Here is a 21,769-nt window from a genome sequence, read left to right as displayed (position 1 = left end):
CCAGATCCTTCAGATTCCCAGATCCATGTTGGCAATTCTTCTCTTCAATTCACCCCACTCATCTTCTATAGGGTTCAGGTCAGGGTCCTGGGACGGTCATGGCAGAAGCTTCATTTTGATGTTTGTTTTGGATCGTTGTCCTGATGGAAGATCCAACCATGGCCCATTATAAGATTTCTAGCAGAGACTATCAGGTTTTGATTTTTTATCTGTTGGTATTTGCTGGAATCCATGAAGTTCAGGACCTCCAGCTAAAAAATAGGCCGACAACATTAAAGATCCAGCAGTATATTTAACCGTGGGCATGGGGTACTTTTTATCCCTGTTAGCACCAAACCCATCTGGTGGCTTTGCTGCCAAAAAGATATTTTTTTAGTTTCATCTGACCACAGAACCTGGTACCTTTTGAAGATCCAGTCGTGTCTGACAACTGAATTTGCTGGAGTTTGTTTTTGGACGAGTGAGGAGGATTTTTCTTGAAACCCTCCCATACAACATGTGGTGATGTAGGGGTTTGATTTTTTTTTAAGGCTTTTTGACCCCAAGACTCAAGTAATCTCTGCAATTCTCCATCTGTGATCCTTAAAGAGTCTTTAGCCAGTCAAACTTTCCTCCTCACCGTCCATTAAGACCAGTGCTTGACGTGGGAAAAGAAAGGTGCCGGTACTCTCTTGCATTGGCAAATCATGGCATGTGAGATAACATAAATGTATTAAAACAAGTCGTGCGCGTGTGTGTGTGTGCGTGCATGTGAAAACGGAACTCCTCCAAGTCTGTAAGTGCAAAATACATTTATGGTGAGATTAATACATTTTATTTAATTAAATGCATTTATGGTGAGATTATTATATTTTCATGTCAAACTGTATTTTGACCACAAACCATTCGCTGTCACTTTAATTCAGCGCGTGCAGCACAGCAAAAATAGACTCGGAACGATCACTGCACTGAGCATTGACGGACCGCATCCGCGTGCAGTATGAAAGCTCTAAACTGTTAACATGGGTGAGGAAAAAACACGCACCACATACGCACTGCAAATGGAGTATATGTGAAACGGGCGTGACACTGACGCTTTTCTGTCAGTGGTCGATTACTGGCTACATGCGAGAAGTAGCGGTACGCAAGAAAAAGTGCAGGTACGCTTAAGAGTAAAATATAGAAGTGCCGGTGTTGTGTCGAATTTCGACCCCCTGCCAAATTATTACCCCCCTCGTTGAAGTCACTACCTGATTGCCTAATCCTAACCCCTCCCCCACAACTAATCCTAAACCTAAACCTACCAATGCTAGCCTATAGTATCCAGCTGCAGACCTATGCTGCAGACCCGCAGCACCACTAGTTTCAGAACCCCAGCGCCAGAACCGGAAGTAAGGGGCGGAGCTTACGTTCTAACACCAGCGCCAGGACCGGAAGTGAGGGGCGGAGCTTACGTTCGAAACCGAGTAACGCCACCTAACGTTTTGGAGCGTAATTTGCTTAGACACGAAACGGCATGCTTTTATTACACACGAAACGTCAAACTTTATACGTATGTTATAATGATACATTAAGGAACAGTACAATAAGCATTTTAAAACATTGATTTTTTGTAATATAATTGTATATAGTGATCCGTTTCATTGTATTATGAGAGTTACTTCCTGATCATGATGGTGAAAAATAATGCTTGAAACTTATGGGCATTTTAATGTATAACAGTTTAATTATTTTAGCTAAGCAGTTTATGTAGATTTATGAAGGTAAGACCTTTGTTTTTGGTTTTTATGAAGGAGTTAACTCTGTATAAGAAAGCTTTGAATTTGATAACTGATTAGACCTCTGATATTTTATGTTCTATTTATTTATTTATTGTGTTTACAAAATGTTTAAATTGTTTTGATATTGAAGGTATGTATTGTTAATATGAATTTGTAATGCCTGGTTTTGATTGTTTAATTAAAAAACAAAAAAAACATATGGGCATTTTATATAAAATATACTTTATTTCACAAGAACGTCCAGCATGCATTTTTCTTTATGTAAAATAATAATGTCAAAAATAAAAAAAAAAAGAGAGAGAAAATTCGGCATTGTTTTAAAAGAAACAATAAAAATTTATAAAACAATTGACCAATTCACCCCTAGGCCCATTTTATCACAACAATCCTGTATAAATTTAACTTAAAATGTATCAAATGAGGAACTCACTCTCAGGCCAATTTTGTCCTTACATTCTTGCAAAAATAACTACAATGCAATAATAATAATTCCGCCCCTCCCTCACTTCCGGTTCTGGGGCTGTGGTTCTGAAACTGGTGGTGCTGCGGGTCTGCAGCTGGATATATCTCATGCTAGGGGGGTAATAATTTGGCGGGGGTCAAAATTCGGCACAACGGAGCACTGATTGAGACAATATAGACACACGTCCTCTTACTGGCAGATTCGTAACAGCTTTAGTTGATTGGAACTTCTTAATTTTTGCCCTGATGGTCAAAATGGGGATTTTCAATTCTTTAGCTTACAGCCACTTTCTATTTTGTGAAGCTCAACAATCTTTTGATGCACATCAGAACTATATTCTTTGGTTTTACCCATTGTGATGAATGATTAAGGGAATTTGGCCTTTGGTTACCTCATATTTAAACTCCTGTGAAACAAACAATCATAGCTACAAAAATTCACGTTTAGTCACCCTGGTGTGATAATTCTTTTTTTAATATTCATGAAAATATACTTCCCTAGAATTTTTTATGAGTAAAATATCTCTGGTGTCAATAATTGTGGCCAACATGTTTTGGAGAAAAACATTTATTTCATAAAGTGATTTTATCAAAATCAAACCCCAAATTGGTTTCATGTTGAAAGGGTGTTTTGTTGTGAATATGTAGATCTGGTGACTTTGTTCATACATTCTTTGTTTAGCTCATGGGTAGCATTTAATAAAAACATGGCCATCTATAGTGGGAAATAGAAATTTACTCACCTTCAGATAAAAGTTGATATATTTAAAATATTTGCAATATTTGGAGGGGACTTACATGTTTAAAAAGTTGTTGTGTATACGTATGTATTACGTTTATGTTGAAATGTTATTAATTACAAAAAACTTATATATATAATCTGCCTGTAAATGTTTGTATCCCCAGAATACGTCACTCCCAGGGGCTATAAATTAACTGAGAAAAATAATACTTATTTGGCAATGCCTGTTACAACATTTTTAGTAAACATTTTAAAACATTTACTCTTTCATAACTTAAACTAAACATTCTTTGTAAAATTCTGTTTAATAATAAGTATAATGCCTATTTATGAGAATATATTAGCTTATTTTATCATATTTAATACGCAAATTTCTAGGGTCTATAAATTATTAGCATGACCAAAACTTTGCAGAAAAAACTCCTGCACACAATCTACTTCCTGTCTTCTGTCCTCTGAATGATAGCTCCTACTTTTTTTTTTTAATCAAGTAAAGTCCTTTTTGCTCAGAAATCATTAATGATTTTTATAAAGTAAATGCAAGATAAACATTTACTGGAATGATGCAACTTGGGTTCACTTGATTATTCATACATTATCTTTTAATGTTAAAAATTATTTTGACATGTTAATGTAAATGTGAAATATGACACCACAGGCTTGTGGGGAACATTTTCCTTCTCTTAAAGGATGAGTTCACTTTTAAAAAAACTTTTGCTGATAATTTACTCACCCCCATGTCATCCAAGATGTCCATGTATTTCTTTCTTCAGTCGAAAAGAAATTAAGGTTTTTGATGAAAACATTCCAGGATTTTTCTCCATATAATGGACTTCAATGGGAACCAAACAGTTCATGGTCCAAATGACAGTTTCAGTGCAGCATCAAAGGGCTTTAAAAGAAACCAGACGATGAATAAGGGTCTTATCTAGTGAAACGATCGGTCATTTAAAAACAAAATAAAAAAGTTTAAGTTTTATAAGCACAAATGCTGGCCTTGCTCTGTTCTGTGATGCGCATTCGTGACGTCACGTAATACGCAATTACTTTGAAACGAACGCGCATCACAGAACAGAGCAAGGCAAGCATTTGTGCTTATAAAACTTAAACTTTTTTAATTATTTTTGAAATGACCGATCGTTTCACTAGTAAATTATCAGCAAAAGTTTTTTTTTTAAAGTGAACTAATCCCTTAATTATCATTTATTTGTAATGCATTGCATATATGAGCCATAAAAGCCTGATGTATACGTGTGTGTGTGTAAAATATGATACTCCAAAAAAAAAATACATTCAAACTTGTTTATATGTATGTGTGTGTACATATATATGTGCTTTTTGTTGAGTATATTTATACATCAGCATTCATTAACATGATCACATTTCAAAAGATTTTTTTTTTTTACATTAAAAAATTGTGTATGAATAATCAAGTCAACCCAAGTTGCTTCAGTATACAGGATAAAAACATTAAAATCAAAAATGAAAGTCATGTTTAAAAAACAAACAAAAAAAACGCACTAAATTGTATCAATTTAATCAATAAATAATTTTTCTGATGTCTCTTTATAGTCTTGCCCTTTTATAGATATGTCTCTCATTTCATGTCCAGATTCCCTTTGATGTAAATCAGTATATTGTAAAGATGGTTTTGGGCACTAGCTTATAACTTAGATACAGCCTAATTCATTACTGAGTGAACACCAGCACACATGGCCCAGCAGGGATGTATTAAAGCAGGGTGGGTGTTTTGCTGGGTCTGCAGGCAGCAGGAGGAGACTTGCTCCTTGATTCCTTGTTCTTCATCTCTCCAGAAAGGGCCAGAAGCAGGGCTGGGGCCGACAGGTGGTGCACCACTGCTTTTTGTTGTTGTGTGCAGTTAATGTAGCTGGCTATGAGCAGTGTCAGGTCTCGAACCTGAAAAACACAAAGGAAACAGAGAAATGCAGTGAGATACGCTTTGTACAATGTGCATGTATGTTTGCTGTAGCAGCATTTCAGTCAGTTCTCTAGCGGCATATGAAATGTTAGTTGTAAGAAATATAATGTTCATGAACGGCAAACAGAAGTATTCATCAGGCTGTGTTTCTGTGTTCTTTGGTGTTTGTGTTCTCTTTGTTTCTTCAACTGCAGGCTACTTTTCAAATGACTTTTATGTATTAATTATTATGTTTAAAAAACTATGACGGCCTAAACCAAAAGTTACGTAATCTACACCACCGTTCAAGTTTGCGGTCAGTAAGATGTTAATGTTTTTGAAAGACATGTCTTATGCTCACCAAGGTTGAAATTATTTGATAAAAAAATACATTAAAAACATTTGAGAAACATTTCACATTGTGAAATATTATTACAATTTAAAATAACTGTTTCTATTTTCATATATTTTAAAATGTAATTTATTCCTGAATATTCCGCATCATTACTCCAGTCTTCAGTCTCACATGATCCTTCAGAAATTATTCTAATATGCTGATTTGCTGCTCAAAAAACATTTATAGTCTTAAAAAAAGTGTTAATATTTTTGTAGAAAATTAGATAATTTTTTTTCAGGATTCTTGAATAAATAGAAAATTAAACAGCATTTTGCTATACTTTATTTTAAGGTGACAGTTACATTGTACTTAAAATAAAATTATAAATTAATAAATACATTTTATTACTATAGAGTTTGGTTTAGGGTTAATTACGGTTTCACTTTATTTTGATGGTCCCTTTAACACATTCTGTTGACTATAAGTAACGCTGCACCTACATGCATCTACGATCTCTCATTAGAGTGTTATTATGCCGCTTTTCCACTGGATGGTACGGCTCGGCGAGGCGCGGCATGGTTCGGCTCGCTTTGCTTTTCCACTGCGTGGTACGACTCGGCTCGGCGCGGCACGGCTCGGTTCGCTTTAGCTCGGTTGCTTTTCCACTGCAGTTAGTACTGCTTCAAAGTGGGTGGGATTATGACTGATCGTTATAGTTTATCCGCTCCTCGGCAACCAACAAGAGGAACGTCTGCGGTTCTCGTCCACTGACCACGATTCAGCCATTTCTTTTTTGGAAGTTTTTTTTCTTCAAGCAAGTCAAGCAAGTAGTTTTAAAACATTGGAGGCTAGGCCAAAAATAGGTTACTGGCTATTTAAATCTAGCGGGTTTGATGTCTCGCAAATACAATGACGCTGGTAGTGACGATTCTGTCTGTCTGACCAATCAGTGATCTACAGTGCTTCCACGTCACATTTTAGTATTCGGTACGGTACGCTTGGAACCTCAACAGAGGTGGTACCATTTAAAGTGAGCCGAAGCGAGCCGTACCGTACCATGCAGTAGAAAAATGCCAAAGCGTGCCGTACCGAACCGTACCATGCAGTGGAAAAGCGCCATTAGAGTATTAGAGTATTAGTATTTGTAGGGTTATGGTTAGTAGAATAAGTTGACAGTTAAAAAGTTACTTATAGTCAGGGCCACACGCAATCTGCGGACTTTTTTTCTGATTTCTGTGCTGAATTTTTGGAAAAATCTGCAGAATTATGCGGAATGGTTTTAATAATTGAATGTATGTATATATATATATATATATATATATATATATATATACAATAAAATATATTATTGTTTATAGCAATATATATATATATATGACTTTTTTTTAGCATTTTTTTGTTTGAATTTTTGGAAAAATCTGCAGAATTATGCAGAATGGTTTTAATAATTGTATGTATGTATTTATATATATATATATATATACACAATAAAATATATTATTGTTTATAGCAATATATATATATATGACTTTTTTTTAGCATTTTTTTGTTTGCATTTTTGGAAAAATCTGTGGAATTATTTTAAATTTGTTAAAAAGATCTTAGAGTATTAGAAATGAAAACATTACAAAATATTCACTTAACTTTTATTTGAGGTTCACAATACAAATGCTAATAGAACTTTTATTTTGACGGGTTTCTGAGTGTATCTGACGATGAAATGCTGGAGATGAGCGCGTACTTGAGTATGTATAGTACACAAACCTACGGCGCTCATTTTCCCTTTCTGTTCTTATGGCAAGCGGATTTGAAATGCTCCAGTGCTGTCTGTCACCTCAGGTAATCAACATACTGTAGAGTTGACAGTCTTTACAAAACATAACTCCCCCATTCTCATAAAAAACGTTCGCAAATTATTTTGCTCTGTCCTGTGCTGTGATTTTTGCAGACAAGTGACGTTTCCTTAATTCCTCCCCGTTCAGTTTTATTTTAGGCATTTTAAACATTCGCTTTATCATAAAAAAATGAAACATCAATCAGCGCAGCCTACTACCCCTCACAATCCCACACGCGCAAGTTGTACTTGTCAATGATGGTCGGGCACTACTTCAATCTGCGGAAATCTGCGGAGGTTTCTGCGTAAGTCTGCGGGCGCGTATTCCGTGTGGGCCTGCTTATAGTCAACAGAATGTTCAAAAGGGACCATCAAAATGAAGTGTTACCTTAGTTACTTGTAAATATGCATAATTTACTGTTATTACTATAGTACATGTAGTAACGTGTAACTATGTCACCTTAAAATATTGTTACCCAACTTTTTTTTAAGTATAAATCATTATCAGTATTATTACTGTCACTTTTGATCAGTTTAATGCATCGTTATCCTGAATAAAAGTGTAAATTTCTTTAAAAAAAAATAAAAAATCTTACTGACCCTAAACATTTGATTGTAGCCTAGTGTAAAACATCTCAATATTTATCATGTGAAAATTATGATTTTTTATTTACACAAATAAAGCTGTCAAAAAGAAATAGCTGTCCCACAATTGTCATTTCCATAACAACTTTTTTCTTTTTAACAACCCCCCCCCCCCCCCCCCCACACTAATTTAAGAGCACAATACCTACCTTAGATGGAGTCATAGCAAACAGATGCTTCTCTGTAGACTTATCTTTGGATGTGTTGGTGCCAGAACTTAGAGCTACTTCCAGCATAAAGTCTTGACCACATGCTCCAAATGTCAATATGCTTTTATAAGGGTAAGATCCAAGGACTTTCTAGAAGATACAAGGTGAATACTCATCTTAGCCCTTCACAAATATGAATTGTTTTGAAACAACATGAAAAATTGCTGCAGCTCTGAAAAGAACATGTTCACTTACTATAGAGTTAAACTCCAATGTGCTGACTCCATCTTCATGTACTGCCAGCCAAGCACGCACATTCTTCTGTGGAGAGGAAGTTACGGGCTACAGGGAGAAAGAGAGTATGACTAAGTAACAATGCCACAGCATTTGAGTCATTACACGAAACCGGTATGATTTGAGTCCCTCTGATCTTTTTAAGAGTATTTTATCTATTGGGTCACCAAAATGTATTTTAAAAAGTTTTTTGTATCAATTGAAATGTCTCCTTTAATAAAGCTTGAAAACATGACATACTTTTTATCTTTATATTAGAAATTATCTCCTTTTTTTCAGTTGACACTACCTATTTTGTCATGTCCCTCATGGCCTTCTATGAAAGTGTACTTGGGATATGAACAATAAAATTAGAAAAAAGTCCATACATATTGGCAGTCCCATAAATATCTATCTGTGCTTTTTTGCTGTTAATAAGTAAGTTCATGATTATTCATTAAAATCACATTATTTAGTCCCGTACCTCAGTAACCCCTCAACCCCGTTACGCACATCATTCTCCCCCCATAAAAATAATGGACTGATCCTTATGTGGCATCAATAACAGGAAGTGACATCATTGAAGTCTTCAGAACAACATTCAATGCAGACACAGGCAAGTTACCCCCTTCTTTTATACTTATAACTTATTTATATATTGTGATATTGTGGTTGTCAAGCTCAACGACTCAACCCCGTTACATCAAATAAAGATAGAAAACTATTACTTGTGAAATTTATCTTTGCTATTTCAACAATATACACAATTCCTTAATATCATGCATGCCATGTGCTCTCCTTTTATTCACTACATATAGAGCAGTGGCCATTTTGAGCAAAAAATCACAACCCCGTCACACTCAACCCCGTTACTTCTTTGATCATAACGGGGTTGTGAGATTGTGATGGGGTTGTGTTTTTAACACTTTGGTTCTGAAGTTATCCAGTAATTTAAATGAATTATTATACAACTGCCTATATTTCCATATCTCAGTGTTAAGTAAATTGCTCTGAAAGAATGTTTATTTAATTATATCAAATTAAACATCTACAGACATCTATGAGTCTGTGATGGCACCGACAACAGCGGCAGAAAGGCAGAGGCAGTATCGTGCACAGCTAAAAGCTGATCCTGAAAAAAGGGAGAAATATCTGCAAAATGAACGCCAGAGATGGAGAATAAATGTAGAGACAGGAAAAAAGAAAGGTATCAATAAATTAAGTAAAAGACAACAGCGGCTGAAGCGTAGAAAGTGGAGAGAAGCTTACAAAAGAAGCAAGGAGAGGAGAGAGGCACTGAAAAACATAACCACTCCTCCACAAAGTCCAGATCATGCCCAAGAGATCATCCCCCAGATCATGCCCCATCCACCGCCAGGATCTTCAAGGTAGAGCAACAGTGAGCAGTTAAGAGTTTTAGAAAATGACTAGGATGTGTTAGAAAGTGTTAGAAAATTCAAAGTATAGTTAATAAAAGTAACCTACTATTAGTTGTTTAGGTTGCATGTGATAGGTTTACTGACTGAAAAAACATCCGGTTGATGGCTGCTCGCTGTTTTGGCAGCCATCAACCGGATTCATTTTTACCCTTCTACAGAGCCCTGATTTCTTTCATCCTTTTCCATAGTGTTCTTTCCCCTGTTATCACATCATATCCTTTTCTCATCATTAATTGACTAATTTATTGATTGTGTTTGTAGGCAACATGTGGAGGGGAAGAAAAAGGTAAGAAAAGAAAGAAACAGGCTGAAGAAGAAAATAGAACAACTTCAGGAAAGACTGGACAAAGAAAGAAAACAGAAAGAAAAATACAAAAAGAGGTGCCAACGTTTAAAGAAGCATTCCGTTGTGTGTTACAGTCAATTTGAGCAAAAAACAACTATTTATATGTTAAGCTGTATTTGTCTCTTCAACCCCGTTACCATCTTCAACCCCGTTACCCTAGTCTCAACCCTGTCACACGTAAGTTTTTATTAATTATTTTTTTATGTTTATGAAAAAGTAATTTAATGTTTGTTGAACTTAGTCTAGAATGTTTAGAGCAATCATAAGAATACTGATTTTAGTTAAAATTCTGAAGTTTAGCCACATCTTTGATAAAAAATTATGAGGTTGCTGTCACAAAAAGTGCCCATTTCAGGCTTTAGTATAGCAAAAGTGTGAGATTTTATGTAACTTTTATATTTGCAATTACTCAATTAGTGTGAGGGACATCTGATTAATAGGAAAATGTTGATTTCATTACAAATACATTTTATAATCATATTCAAAGAGCTCATATATTGTCCATAACGGGGTTGAAGACTAATAGTGCCCATATCTTAAAATAATAACCAATAATAATAGGGATTTGATGCCTGAGGTGGGAAAATATGTTTTTCTGGAAGTTAAATATGTCATTAATGTTGTGGGCTGTTCATAAAAGTAATATTTATTGGTAAAAAATCTAAAAATGTGTAAGTCCAAATCGTACCGGTTTCATGGAATGACTCATTTACACTTTTTTGAGTATTTAAATATTGAAAGATTTTACACATCGCCATTAGTCTTACACGGAGACTAAAGGCCCATTTACACCAAGAACGACAACTATAAAGATAACTATATCAGAGCACAATATCGCTCTGTTTATTATAACCACGTGCCTGCAGTTTTGTCGTCTGCCACTTTAAATTCTCGAGCTCTTTAAAGCAGGATGGAATCTGATTGGCTGCCAATGTTTTTATTGTTTACCAGCTGGAAAAAAATCTTGTTTCTCTGGGCTGTTATTGTTATAGTTGAAGTGTGAACTCTGCTATTCTTTTATATTTAGAATGATTTTTAGAACTGTATCGTTATCTTTATATTTATCGTTCTTGGTGTGAAGGGGCCTTAACTTACCTCAGCCTCAAATAGTTTGGCTCCAAAAAATGACCACTTCCGGGCCACTGTCAGGTAGATTCGTATGCACTCTGAAGAACTCCGTCCCCTCAGAGATGCCCAGCGGGTAGAGAGTTTCTGCAGCAACTGCCTGAGAATGCATGCATTTCAGTTGGCAAGCCAAACAAATTATTTGCATTCATATATTAGTTTGTTTCACTGGAGGCATAAATACCTCATTTGATCCTCGGTGGAGGTGTGTCTGTAATGCTTCGGGTAGAAACGCTCTAGAACCTGTTTGAGGCTCTGGTTGGACTTAGTCTGTGCAGCTCCTGAACCACTTGGACTAGAAAATGGGCGCTCAAAGTCCCCAAACTCCACCTGCATGACACAAAACCCATTAGGTTTACGTACTTAAAGAAAATGAAGCCTATTTTAGGAGCATTAAGATGTTTTGGATTATGGCATTATTTCAGTGAAAATTAAGGATATTTTCTCCCCAAATTCTCATTACCGCATTGTGTTCAGACATTTTTTTATTAACTGCCATTATTCTCCATTAACAAATTACTATAATACAATATTTACTTTAATGAGCATGAATTTAAAGCAGTAAAACAAATACTATTGTATTTAAATTCTATACATTTTTTAGAAAATTTTTTTGACCTTACAGTAATGACACTGATTTATTTCGAAATACATTTACATTTATTCATTTAGCTGACGCTTTTATCCAAAGCGACTTACAATTGCTATATATTTCAGAGGTCGCACGCCTCTGGAGCAACTAGGGGTTAAGTGTCTTGCTCAGGGAAACATTGGTGTCTCACAGTGGATTCGAACCCGGGTCTCTCACACCAGAGGCATGTGTCTTATCCACTGCGCCATCACCACCCCAGAATTATGGAAATGAAAATTGGTTTTGATTAATTGACATCATTATAATGTAAAAATATACAAAAAATGTATGATACCTAAAATAGAGCTCATTTTCTTAGGAGGCTCTTTAAAAATGTGGATAGAAGTTTCACCATGCCATCGTGATTTGTTTTGGCTGCTTTTCAAATGTCTTTTATGCATAGATTTCATTGTTTCACTATTTGTTCTAGACTTAAAATACAGGAATCTATTGATTAAATATTAATTACATGTTTGAAACTATGACAGTCTAAACAAAAAGTTAAATAATAATTCATTATGTATCACGTTAAAAATATTTATATGATTTTTACACAAATTACAATAATTTGTTTTTTTTATTGGTTTTGATTAATTGTCATGAAAATGTAACAATATAAAAATTTTTTAATTAATGGTAGCCAAAACTGAGCTAATTTTCTTCAGAGGTGCTTTAAGTGATCAGATCCACTGGGCCTCATTATTTGCATTTGAATTTGCTGACATCGGTTTGGCCGGTGTGCATTTTGGAGAGAGGGTGTGGGGTCGAAGAAATGTAGTGGGCTGTTTAATTCATTGCCAAAGTAGTTGAGAAATACAGTAAGACCCTGAACATGTCTTGACAGGTTTGTAAGATTTCTCCAGTAATATAATAGGAGCAGCACCGAGTACCTGAGCTAGCAGGGTGGCCATCTCTAAAGCAAGCTCTTTGTTGACAGGGAAATGACCAGCTGTAATCTCCTCATTTGTTTGGTATGCCAGAAGCAACCGCTCTCTCTCGGTCTCTCCTCTCATCTGCTGGGAGAAGTACAACCTACAGGAAACAGACACAAATTGCAGCCTGTTGGATGTAGGCTTGTTGATGATGTTCTGTTTCAGAATCTGAAATCTAAGAATAAAATTCTTCTTTACTTCTTAAAACTGCTATTTTCTTCTTATTTTCTAACTTAAGAAAAAAGATAAGAATATTTTGTAATCTCAAAACCTTTTCCTAAAAAGGTTCTTATCTTTTTTCTTAAAGGTCCCTGAAATTTCCTGGCTTTTTTCATGATAATAGAGGTCTGGGGCTATGAAACTACCATATAAGTTTCAAAACAGTCGATCCACAGACAAACGCACAAAGCCTGCACGTAGCTGTGCCTTTTCATGAGCTGTTGTGACTTCCGTATAAATGTGATGTCAGAACTACTCAGTCATCACCGCCTTCAGTCACCAACCCCACCAATGGTGGGTCACTCAAACAACAGGCCAATCAGAAGAGAGGCTCATGAATATTAAGTAGACAGGCCAAAATTGACCTGTTCTTGGCAGAGCTCCTGAGAAAGGAGCTGTAAAAACATATTGAGATGGTTTTTGGTACTTATACCACAAATATATATTTTTAAGGACATCAAAACCTAAAATAAAACTTCAGAAAGTTTTACAATATGGGACCTTTAAGATTGTTCTTAAGACAACATTTAAGAAGCATTCATATTCCTGAAAAGAATGTTCTTAAAATAATCGTAAATAACTTCTTAAAGTTAGAACAACTTAGTCTGAGCGCTTATTATAACTACGGAATCTGCAGGCAGCCCACAAAGATTTGATTTGAGGTGATTTTTTCATTCAACGTGTCTTCAGCAATAAAATTAAATAACAGCAAAGCCTTTCGTTTTCTTAATATTTGAGAACTTAAGAATTTTTCAAGAAATGCATTAAGGGACATTCTTACGAACTTAGAATTTATCTTAAGAATTTTCTTGAATCCGACCCCTTTACTCTACCTGTTCTTATAAGTGAGTTTCACCGTCCTGGCATTCTCAGATTTGCCTGTGTGCTGCTCCTTCGAGGCCTGCTCCCATTTTGCAATGATGTCACAGATCTAAGGACACAGGACTTTGGTTTTACGATAAAAATGGCTACAAAGTACAATAAGTCACTGTCCTGTAGAGTGTGTGTGAGTGTCTGACCTTCAGGTTTCCCTGAAGACAGTGCTCAAGGTCTTTGCCAGTGGGGTCATCAGAATAAAGACTGAAACCGGACTGACCAGTTTTCCTCATGCCTGTGTCCTGGTTCAGCCGACTCTGAAATTCCTCCACTGTGGATGAAGCATCAAAACCAACAACCTGCCATACAAAGACAGACTGTTAGCTTAGACAAGTAGATGGTCAATTACCAATAGTTCGTAATGTGATTTTTAAAGAAACAGTTCTTCCAAAAAATAAAAATTCCCACATTATTTATTCACCTTCATGATGTTCTAAACTGTTATTTTTGTTCCGTGGAGTATAAAAAGAGAACCTCTTTTCCCAGACTTTTTGCAAATTACTAAATTACACATTTTGCAAAACTTTTTCTTAGATTTTCAGGGTTATTTTTATTTAATAATTAGGGAGTGTTTCTTGAGCACCAAATCAGCACAGAATGATATCAGAAGGATCATGTGACACTGAAGACTGGAGTAATGATGCTGAAAAATTCAGCTTTGCCATCACAGGAATAAATTACATTTTAATAGTTTAATATATTGCACTAATATTTTACAATATAATTTTTTTAATGTATTTTTTATTAAATAAATGCAGCCATGGTGAGCATAAGATATTATTTCAAAAACCTTTTTTTTTAGTTATCAATAATTTTGAAGGAATTATCTCCAATAAGTCTCATAACAGACAGTTTTCCTCCACACTTTATTTGATGTTTAATGTTTATTCACTATAATAAACATTTATTACATTCAATTAAATTTTCCTGAAATGTTCAAGTTTTACTTGCCCATGGGAATCCTTTTTAAAGAATTTTCATGCAGCTGTTTTCTATACAGTCATGCAGTTGGTAGATACTGAAAAGATACTTGCATGTTTTGCATTTTTTGGATAGCAAACCCAAGATGTTGTTGTTAAAGTCAGGCTTTACCATTCAAGCTACAAAAACACCACACGATGACTCATAGAGACCATGTCAAGATCCAGAAAGCACAATAAACAGTTTTAAATCATCCATGTACTTTTTTTTGGTCACTCATATTGAAATGAGCTGCATGAAGATTTAAAAGAACATCAGGATGAGTAAATAATGACAGATCAATGTTAATTTCTTGATGAACTGTTCCTTTATCATAAAGTGTTTTGGAAATGTGTGGACCTGGTAGGTATTGTTAAGGAAGTGTACAGGTACGCTGAAGGGCAAAGAGTGGTGGTAAGGGTTCCTGAGTAAGATTGATAAGATCTCCATACGTGAAGATCGGGCTTGCCGATCCCCTTTCTGCTGCGTCCGCTCCAGTGAACGCTGGCAATAAATTGCATACTTCCCCACCTCTGTCCTGGGAACAATTCAGAGATTGAGCAACTGTCAAATTAAGTGAGTGGAATGTGCTTCATGGAAAAGTATGATAATTTATCTGATCTACCTTGAATCTCCATATCTTTTGAGATGAACTTGCAAATACCAAAGAGTGGGGTGTGTGGGCAGGAAAAGACCAACACACAGAGCCAGAAACTGCCACCCCTGTGTTAGAGAAAATGTAAACAAGTCATGGACATACTCATAAATCACTCCCAAGTTGGCGAGAAACACAAAAAGCCAAGCACCCCCCCTAGTGGTGTGTGTTTACATCACAAGCATGTGATTTTCTTACCTGCAGGCTTCCATGCGCTCCGTGTGGTTGCCTCTTCTGTGTCTGTTTGATAAGCTGGCAGTAGATCTCGTTTTGCAACTCTGGGTGGGTGAGACACACTTGTAGAGCACATTGGGCAAGAGTCACGTGATAATCTATGGCTGGAGTGTCAATGGCCACATTAATGAAGAGCTGACATGTCTGTAAAGAAGAGAAAAAATAGTGTTTTTGCCTGTGTTTTGGGGCTATGCTCCCCAAATTTGTAATGAATGAACACACACCTTAAATAGCTTGATGGCTTCAGTTTGTAGAGCCTTTGAAGGCAGGGTGGTGAGTGGAGAAGACAGTCCTTCCTTAGTGAAACACAGCATTGGGTGTCTCCAGAGAGGAGACCCTGAGAAGGAGTCGGACAAATATGGACATTAAACTGTTTTTATACAGCTACAGTTTAAAAGGGCAGCATGAGGTCAAAATGAACTTGAGAATAAAGTAAATGTATGATATAATGTTTGCCATGGTTACATTTTAATAACATCTCCGCCTCGAGCACTACACCCACATGCCACAGTCCTTTCATTAATATTAACCACCACACAAATGCTTGGGGCCTTTGAGATCTGGGGCCCCCTGCTGGCCATAAGCCACTGAATAAATCAATTAGTCACTGCATTTATTTAATACAGATAATAAACTCAATCTGTCTATATAATAATAATTATTTTCATGATTAGGGTTAGGACAACAGTAAAATTACAATATTAATATGTGTGGCTGTCTTAATTTCTTTGCTTTCAAGTGCAAAACTATAGAGGTTCTATTTAGGCAGAAAACCGCTGGAAGACCACAAGACCGTGCAACCTCATATGAGGACATCACATTTTTGGTTGTGTGGAGCATAATACTTAGTTCTGTGTAACTGAAACATGTTTTTCACAAACGAGGACACTTACACTGCCATCTGGTGGGGTCAGAAGAGAGAAAAAATTAACATAAATAAGATGGCGGAGAACACAGGTCACATGTCACGCAGCCACACCAGACCAAAACGTCCACAATATAAAAAAATCTAAAAACATTTCATTGTTGATTCTTTGTTAAGTTATGCATAGTAGTGTTGTATGATTAAAATGGCATGCACATTTGACAAACTTTTGTAACAATAACGATTTACTATGCTGCTAAAGTTGATGTCCACATATGAGGACAATGGGACTTTAGCTTTGTTGAAACTGTATAAGATGTTAGCAAAAAAAAAAAAATTTGTAGTGGCATTGAGCTTCGTGACGCACACTGGCTCACTCACTCGAGCGCGCGCGCGCACACACACACACACACACACTCTCTCTCTCGATCACTCGCGATCGTGCGCGCATACACACACTGTCTCTTGCTCGATAGCGATCACACACAAACACACACTCTTGCTCAATCGCGATCGCGCGCGCACACACACGCTCTGTTAAGGCTGATTTAAATACTTCTGCGTCGGACCTACGCTGGAACCTCTACGCCGTAGACTACGCATTGGTTTTAATTTATACTTCTGCATCGTTGTCCGCGTTGACGCATGGTTGACGCACGCAGAGGGAGCGCATTGTTACATTTTTGGAGAGGTGCACGTCAGGGTACACCGAAGGGTACGCGCGCTACACACAGCCTATAGGCCTCATTATGCCTCTGCGTCAACTCCACGGCGTACCTACGCCGTCACTCCTACGGCGTCGTGGCCGTTTTATGGTCCTGCGTCAGGTTGAGTTGCATCGCGGTGCATCTGATCAATCACAGCCCTTGTGGACTGCGTCGCCTCGACGCGTAGTTACAATTTTTTGGAGGTGCACGTCGAGCTACGGCGGAGGGGTTCGCGGCGACGCAGAGGGGTCTGGGGGGGTACGCTGTCGATTCGACGCAGAAGCATAAATCAGGCTTATGACGTAGCTAGGGCGTGAGTTCAACGCAGAAGTATAAATTGGGCTTTACACAGGTTCAAACCTCCAGGGCCTCAATGGCTGTGACCCAGGCCGGAGAGAAATGCACTCTGGCTGGGGAGTGAGTTGAATCTCCACCGTGGTGGAGCTCTGAAAAACATGAAACCTTCAGGAAAAGACGGGCTGATATTTCTGAAAAGTGCAAAGCCCATGGTGATGTTGACTCTGAAGCCAAGCTCTTAATAATGACAAAGTCCAAAAAGCTGCGGTGGGTTCAGAGCTCCATGCTCTCAGGCCCCATCCACACTACTGCATTTTAGTTTAGAAACGGAGAATTAAAACGAATACGATCTCCGTCCACATCAGCGTTTTAGCTGCGTATAAAAACATTCAAGATGGTGCCGCGGATGGCTGCCTAGGTGTGGAGCTCTCCAGCTATTGTGTTGTTTTTGATTGTTTGTTCTGCGTTTAGTCATTCTTTTCCTATCAGTTTCACCAAAGACGAACTACTGGACATTAGGAAACACACACCAGAAACCTTTTCTACAGGTTTTGATTATTCTGATGCTTTGCTGGACATTCTCGTCGGAGGGGCAGCGGTGTTGTTCAAACGCGCGTTCAGACGCAAACGCAGGAAGCGTGCCGGCACGCTGGTTAAACTCCGCGAGCGCGGCCTGCGCACTGCACTCCCCAGTATTCATCTCGCGAATCTCCGATCCCTTCCTAACAAAACGGATGAACTTCTTCTCCTCACCCACACTAACAAGGATTTTTTAAACTCTGCTGGTTTGTGCTTCACTGAAACCTGGCTGAGTGAAGCCATACCGGACAACGCAATACATCTGCCGGGCTTCCAGCTGTTCCGAGCGGATCGCATCGCGGAGCTAACGGGGAAAACGAGAGGTGGTGGATTGTGTTTCTACATTAACGAAAGTTGATGTTCAGATGTAACAACACTGAAGAAGATGTGCTCTTCTAATTTAGAGGCACATTTCATAAACTGTAAACCCTTCTACTCGCCTCGGGAATTTTCCTCTTTCATTCTCGTGAATGTTTACATCCCTCCAGACACGTGTGTGAGTGCGGCGCTACAACAGCTGGCTGAACAAATAGCTGAAACGGAACAAAGCTACCCAGACTCTCTTTTAATCATTCTTGGGGATTTTAACAAAGCAAATCTTTCCCGTGAACTACCAAAATACAGACAGCACGTTACATGTCCCACCAGAGACAGTAATATACTGGACCAGTGTTACACCACAATAAGATATGCGTATCACTCGGTCCCACGAGCAGCTTTGGGGCTCTCTGATCACTGTTTGGTTCATCTCATACCGACCTACAGGCAGAAACTGAAATCAGCTAAACCTGTAATAAGGACTGTAAAAAGATGGATTAATGAAGCAGAGCAGAATCTACAGGCCTGCTTTGATTGCACTGATTGGACTGTTTTTGAAGCTGCTACCAACGATCTGGATGAGCTCACAGATACTTTAACATCATATATAAGTTTCTGTGAGGATACATGCATTCCTACCAGGACATTCTTATCATTCACTAATTATAAACCATGGTTTACTGGGAAACTCAAACACCTTCGTCATGCCAAAGAGGATGCTTAAAGAAGTGGGGATAAAATCTTGTATAACCAGGCCAGAAACCGATTGACAAAGGAGATCAGAGTTGCTAAAAGGAACTACTCTGATAAACTGAAAAAACAGTTTTCATCCAACGACCCATCATCAGTCTGGAATGGCCTGAGGAAGATCACCAACTACAAGTCACCATCCCCCCGATCTGTGGACAATCAACACCTGGCTGACGATTTAAATTAATTTTACTGCCGGTTTGAAAAGCCCTCATTCACACCACACACCCGGTCTGATCTGCACTTCACACATTCACCATCACCTCCTGCTCTCCCCTTACTCCCCCCTCCTGCCATCCTACCTGAGCTTAAGGTCTGTATGGAGGACGTGAGCAGAGTCTTCAAAAAACAGAAGACTAGGAAAGCCTCAGGCCCAGACGGCATCTCATCTGCTTGTTTAAAAGCCTGCGCTGACCAACTGGCCCAGGTCTTCGAGCAGATCTTCAATAGATCATTGGAGCAGTGTGAAGTTCCCTGCTGCTTCAAACGCTCCACTATCATTCCTGTCCCCAAAAAACCCAAAATCACTGGACATAATGACTACAGACCTGTCGCTCTCACGTCTGTGGTCATGAAGTCGTTTGAAAGACTGGTGCTGGCCCACCTGAAGAACATCACCGGACCCCTGCTGGATCCCTTTCAGTTTGCTTACAGAGCAAACAGGTCTGTGGATGATGCAGTCAACATGGGACTGCAATATATTCTGCAACATCTCGACAGACCAGGGACTTATGCAAGGATCCTCTTTGTGGACTTCAGTTCGGCCTTCAATACCATCATGCCTGGTCTTCTCACAGCCAAACTGACCCAGCTTTCCATGGCATCCTCGATCTGTCAGTGGATCACCAGCTTCCTGACAGGACCGGCAGCAGCGAGTGAGACTGGGGAAACACATATCCAAGACACTCACAATCACCACTGGCGCTCCCCAAGGGTGCGTTCTCTCCCCACTGCTCTTCTCCCTGTACACTAATGACTGCACTTCTAAAGACCACACTGTCAAGCTCCTGAAATTTGCAGACGACACCACTGTCATCGGTCTCATCCAAAACGGTGACGAGTCTGCTTACAGACTGGAGGTTGAACAGCTGGCTGTCTGGTGCAGTTATAACAACCTTGAGCTGAACACGCTCGAAACAGTGGAGATGATCGTGGACTTCAGGAGGAACAGCGCAGCACTCCCCCCACTCACCATCATGAGCAGCACTGTGGAAGCAGTGGAGTCATTCAGGTTCCTGGGCACTATCATCTCTCAGGACCTGAAGTGGGACAATCACATTGACTCCACTGTGAAAAAGGCCCAGCAGAGACTGTACTTCCTTCGCCAGCTGAGGAAGTTCAACTTGCCACAGGAGCTGCTTATTCAGTTCTACTCAGCCGTTATTGAGTCTGTCTTATGCACTTCCATCACTGTCTGGTTTGGTTCAGCTACCAAATCAGACATCAGGAGACTACAACGGACAGTCCGGACTGCGGAGAGGATTATTGGTGCCCCCCTGCCATCCCTCCAGGACCTGTACTCTTCCAGAGTGAGGAAGAGAGCAGGTAAAATCATCACAGACTCCAATCACCCTGGACACCTCCTGTTTGAACTGTTACCGTCAAGACGGCTACTCAGATCACTGGCCACTAGAACATCTCGGCACAGGAACAGTTTCTTCCCACAGGCCATCTCCCTTCTGAACAGTTAACATATCTCCCAAGGCATATGCCTGTAAGTGCAATACTCCCACTGTTTAGTGCAATATCTTAAAAATTCAGGTGATATTTTATTTATTTATTTTCTTCTCACCGTTAATGTCTGTAACCTTTCATTAGCAATAATAAAAAGACCTGGGCAGACATGTGTCCATTGCCTGGGTATAAAATAAAAGATGTAGCCTATCTTTCTCTGTCTGAATTTACTTGTGCAGAGACAACTGTCACACAGACAGTTAATTAATTATTCATAAATTGTTTGGATAGTGAACAACAGAAGTGACACTGTGTTGAGTGCAGTGCTTATGGTGGAGGGAGTGTAATAAAGTAAAATGCAACAGAATAGTATGGGGTGGAAAAAAGTTAAGAATTGTTTCTGGGGTGTTTTGTGCAGTGAACTGTTACTCGATTTAGTGCAGTGTTGTGCTTATGGGACTGGGGATTTAGAGGAGCAAACTGCAACACTGCAGTTTGGGGTGGGTGAAGGAAGGATTACAATAGATTTTATTGAGAAACAGAATTTTTTTAAGTGTGTTGGGGTTTAGACGATTCCTCTTCTTGGACAAAACCTCTCCAGCCTTGGAAAAAATCCTTTCACAAGGAACAGAGGATGCAGAGGAACATAAAAATGCCAGTGCCAGTTGGTATAAATGAGGATACTGATGCTTCTTTTGAGCCCAGACAGGGGGAGGATTTCCTCTTTCTAGCTAGCTCCATTACCAGGAAAAAGGAAGAGTCGCAAAAAGCAAACAAATCCAAAAGGGCGATCCAAAACAAAAAGCAGTCCAGATCCAAAAATCCAAATAATCTTATCTCATTAATATAACAAGACTATAATATAGCTACTATAATTAATAATAATAATAAACATATTCTACATAATAGAACATATAAATAAAAAAAAGAATATTACATATTCTATATAATGTAATAATATACAGCCTGTATATTATTACAGCCCTAACACATATATGACTCAATAACGACAATAACAATGAGAGTTCTTTGACTCTCTGAC

General features: G+C 38.3%; 1 protein-coding gene across 1 annotated transcript in view; it reads right to left on the bottom strand.

The window, feature by feature from the left end:
- Nucleotides 1-4,254: 4,254 nt before the first annotated feature.
- plekhh2 (pleckstrin homology domain containing, family H (with MyTH4 domain) member 2) overlaps nt 4,255-21,769 on the bottom strand; it is a 68,229-nt gene continuing 50,714 nt past the window's right edge. Inside the window, exons 19-30 of the mRNA XM_077236358.1 lie at nt 15,762-15,874; nt 15,502-15,681; nt 15,274-15,371; nt 15,009-15,186; nt 13,832-13,987; nt 13,646-13,743; nt 12,552-12,693; nt 11,215-11,360; nt 11,001-11,130; nt 8,103-8,189; nt 7,848-7,997; nt 4,255-4,881 (exon numbers count right to left, since the gene is read on the bottom strand). Of these exons, the coding sequence (XP_077092473.1) occupies nt 4,696-4,881; nt 7,848-7,997; nt 8,103-8,189; nt 11,001-11,130; nt 11,215-11,360; nt 12,552-12,693; nt 13,646-13,743; nt 13,832-13,987; nt 15,009-15,186; nt 15,274-15,371; nt 15,502-15,681; nt 15,762-15,874 (1,664 nt within the window). The 3' untranslated portion in view covers nt 4,255-4,695. The remainder of the gene's footprint in view (nt 4,882-7,847; nt 7,998-8,102; nt 8,190-11,000; nt 11,131-11,214; nt 11,361-12,551; nt 12,694-13,645; nt 13,744-13,831; nt 13,988-15,008; nt 15,187-15,273; nt 15,372-15,501; nt 15,682-15,761; nt 15,875-21,769) is intronic.

The sequence above is a fragment of the Siphateles boraxobius genome, unplaced genomic scaffold (assembly GCF_051911475.1).
Source record: "Siphateles boraxobius isolate OS27281-9 unplaced genomic scaffold, OSU_SipBor_1 20, whole genome shotgun sequence".
NCBI lineage: Eukaryota > Metazoa > Chordata > Actinopteri > Cypriniformes > Leuciscidae > Siphateles > Siphateles boraxobius.
The sequence above is the reverse complement of the archived record's forward strand: the minus strand, read 5'-3'. Positions and strand labels throughout refer to the sequence as shown.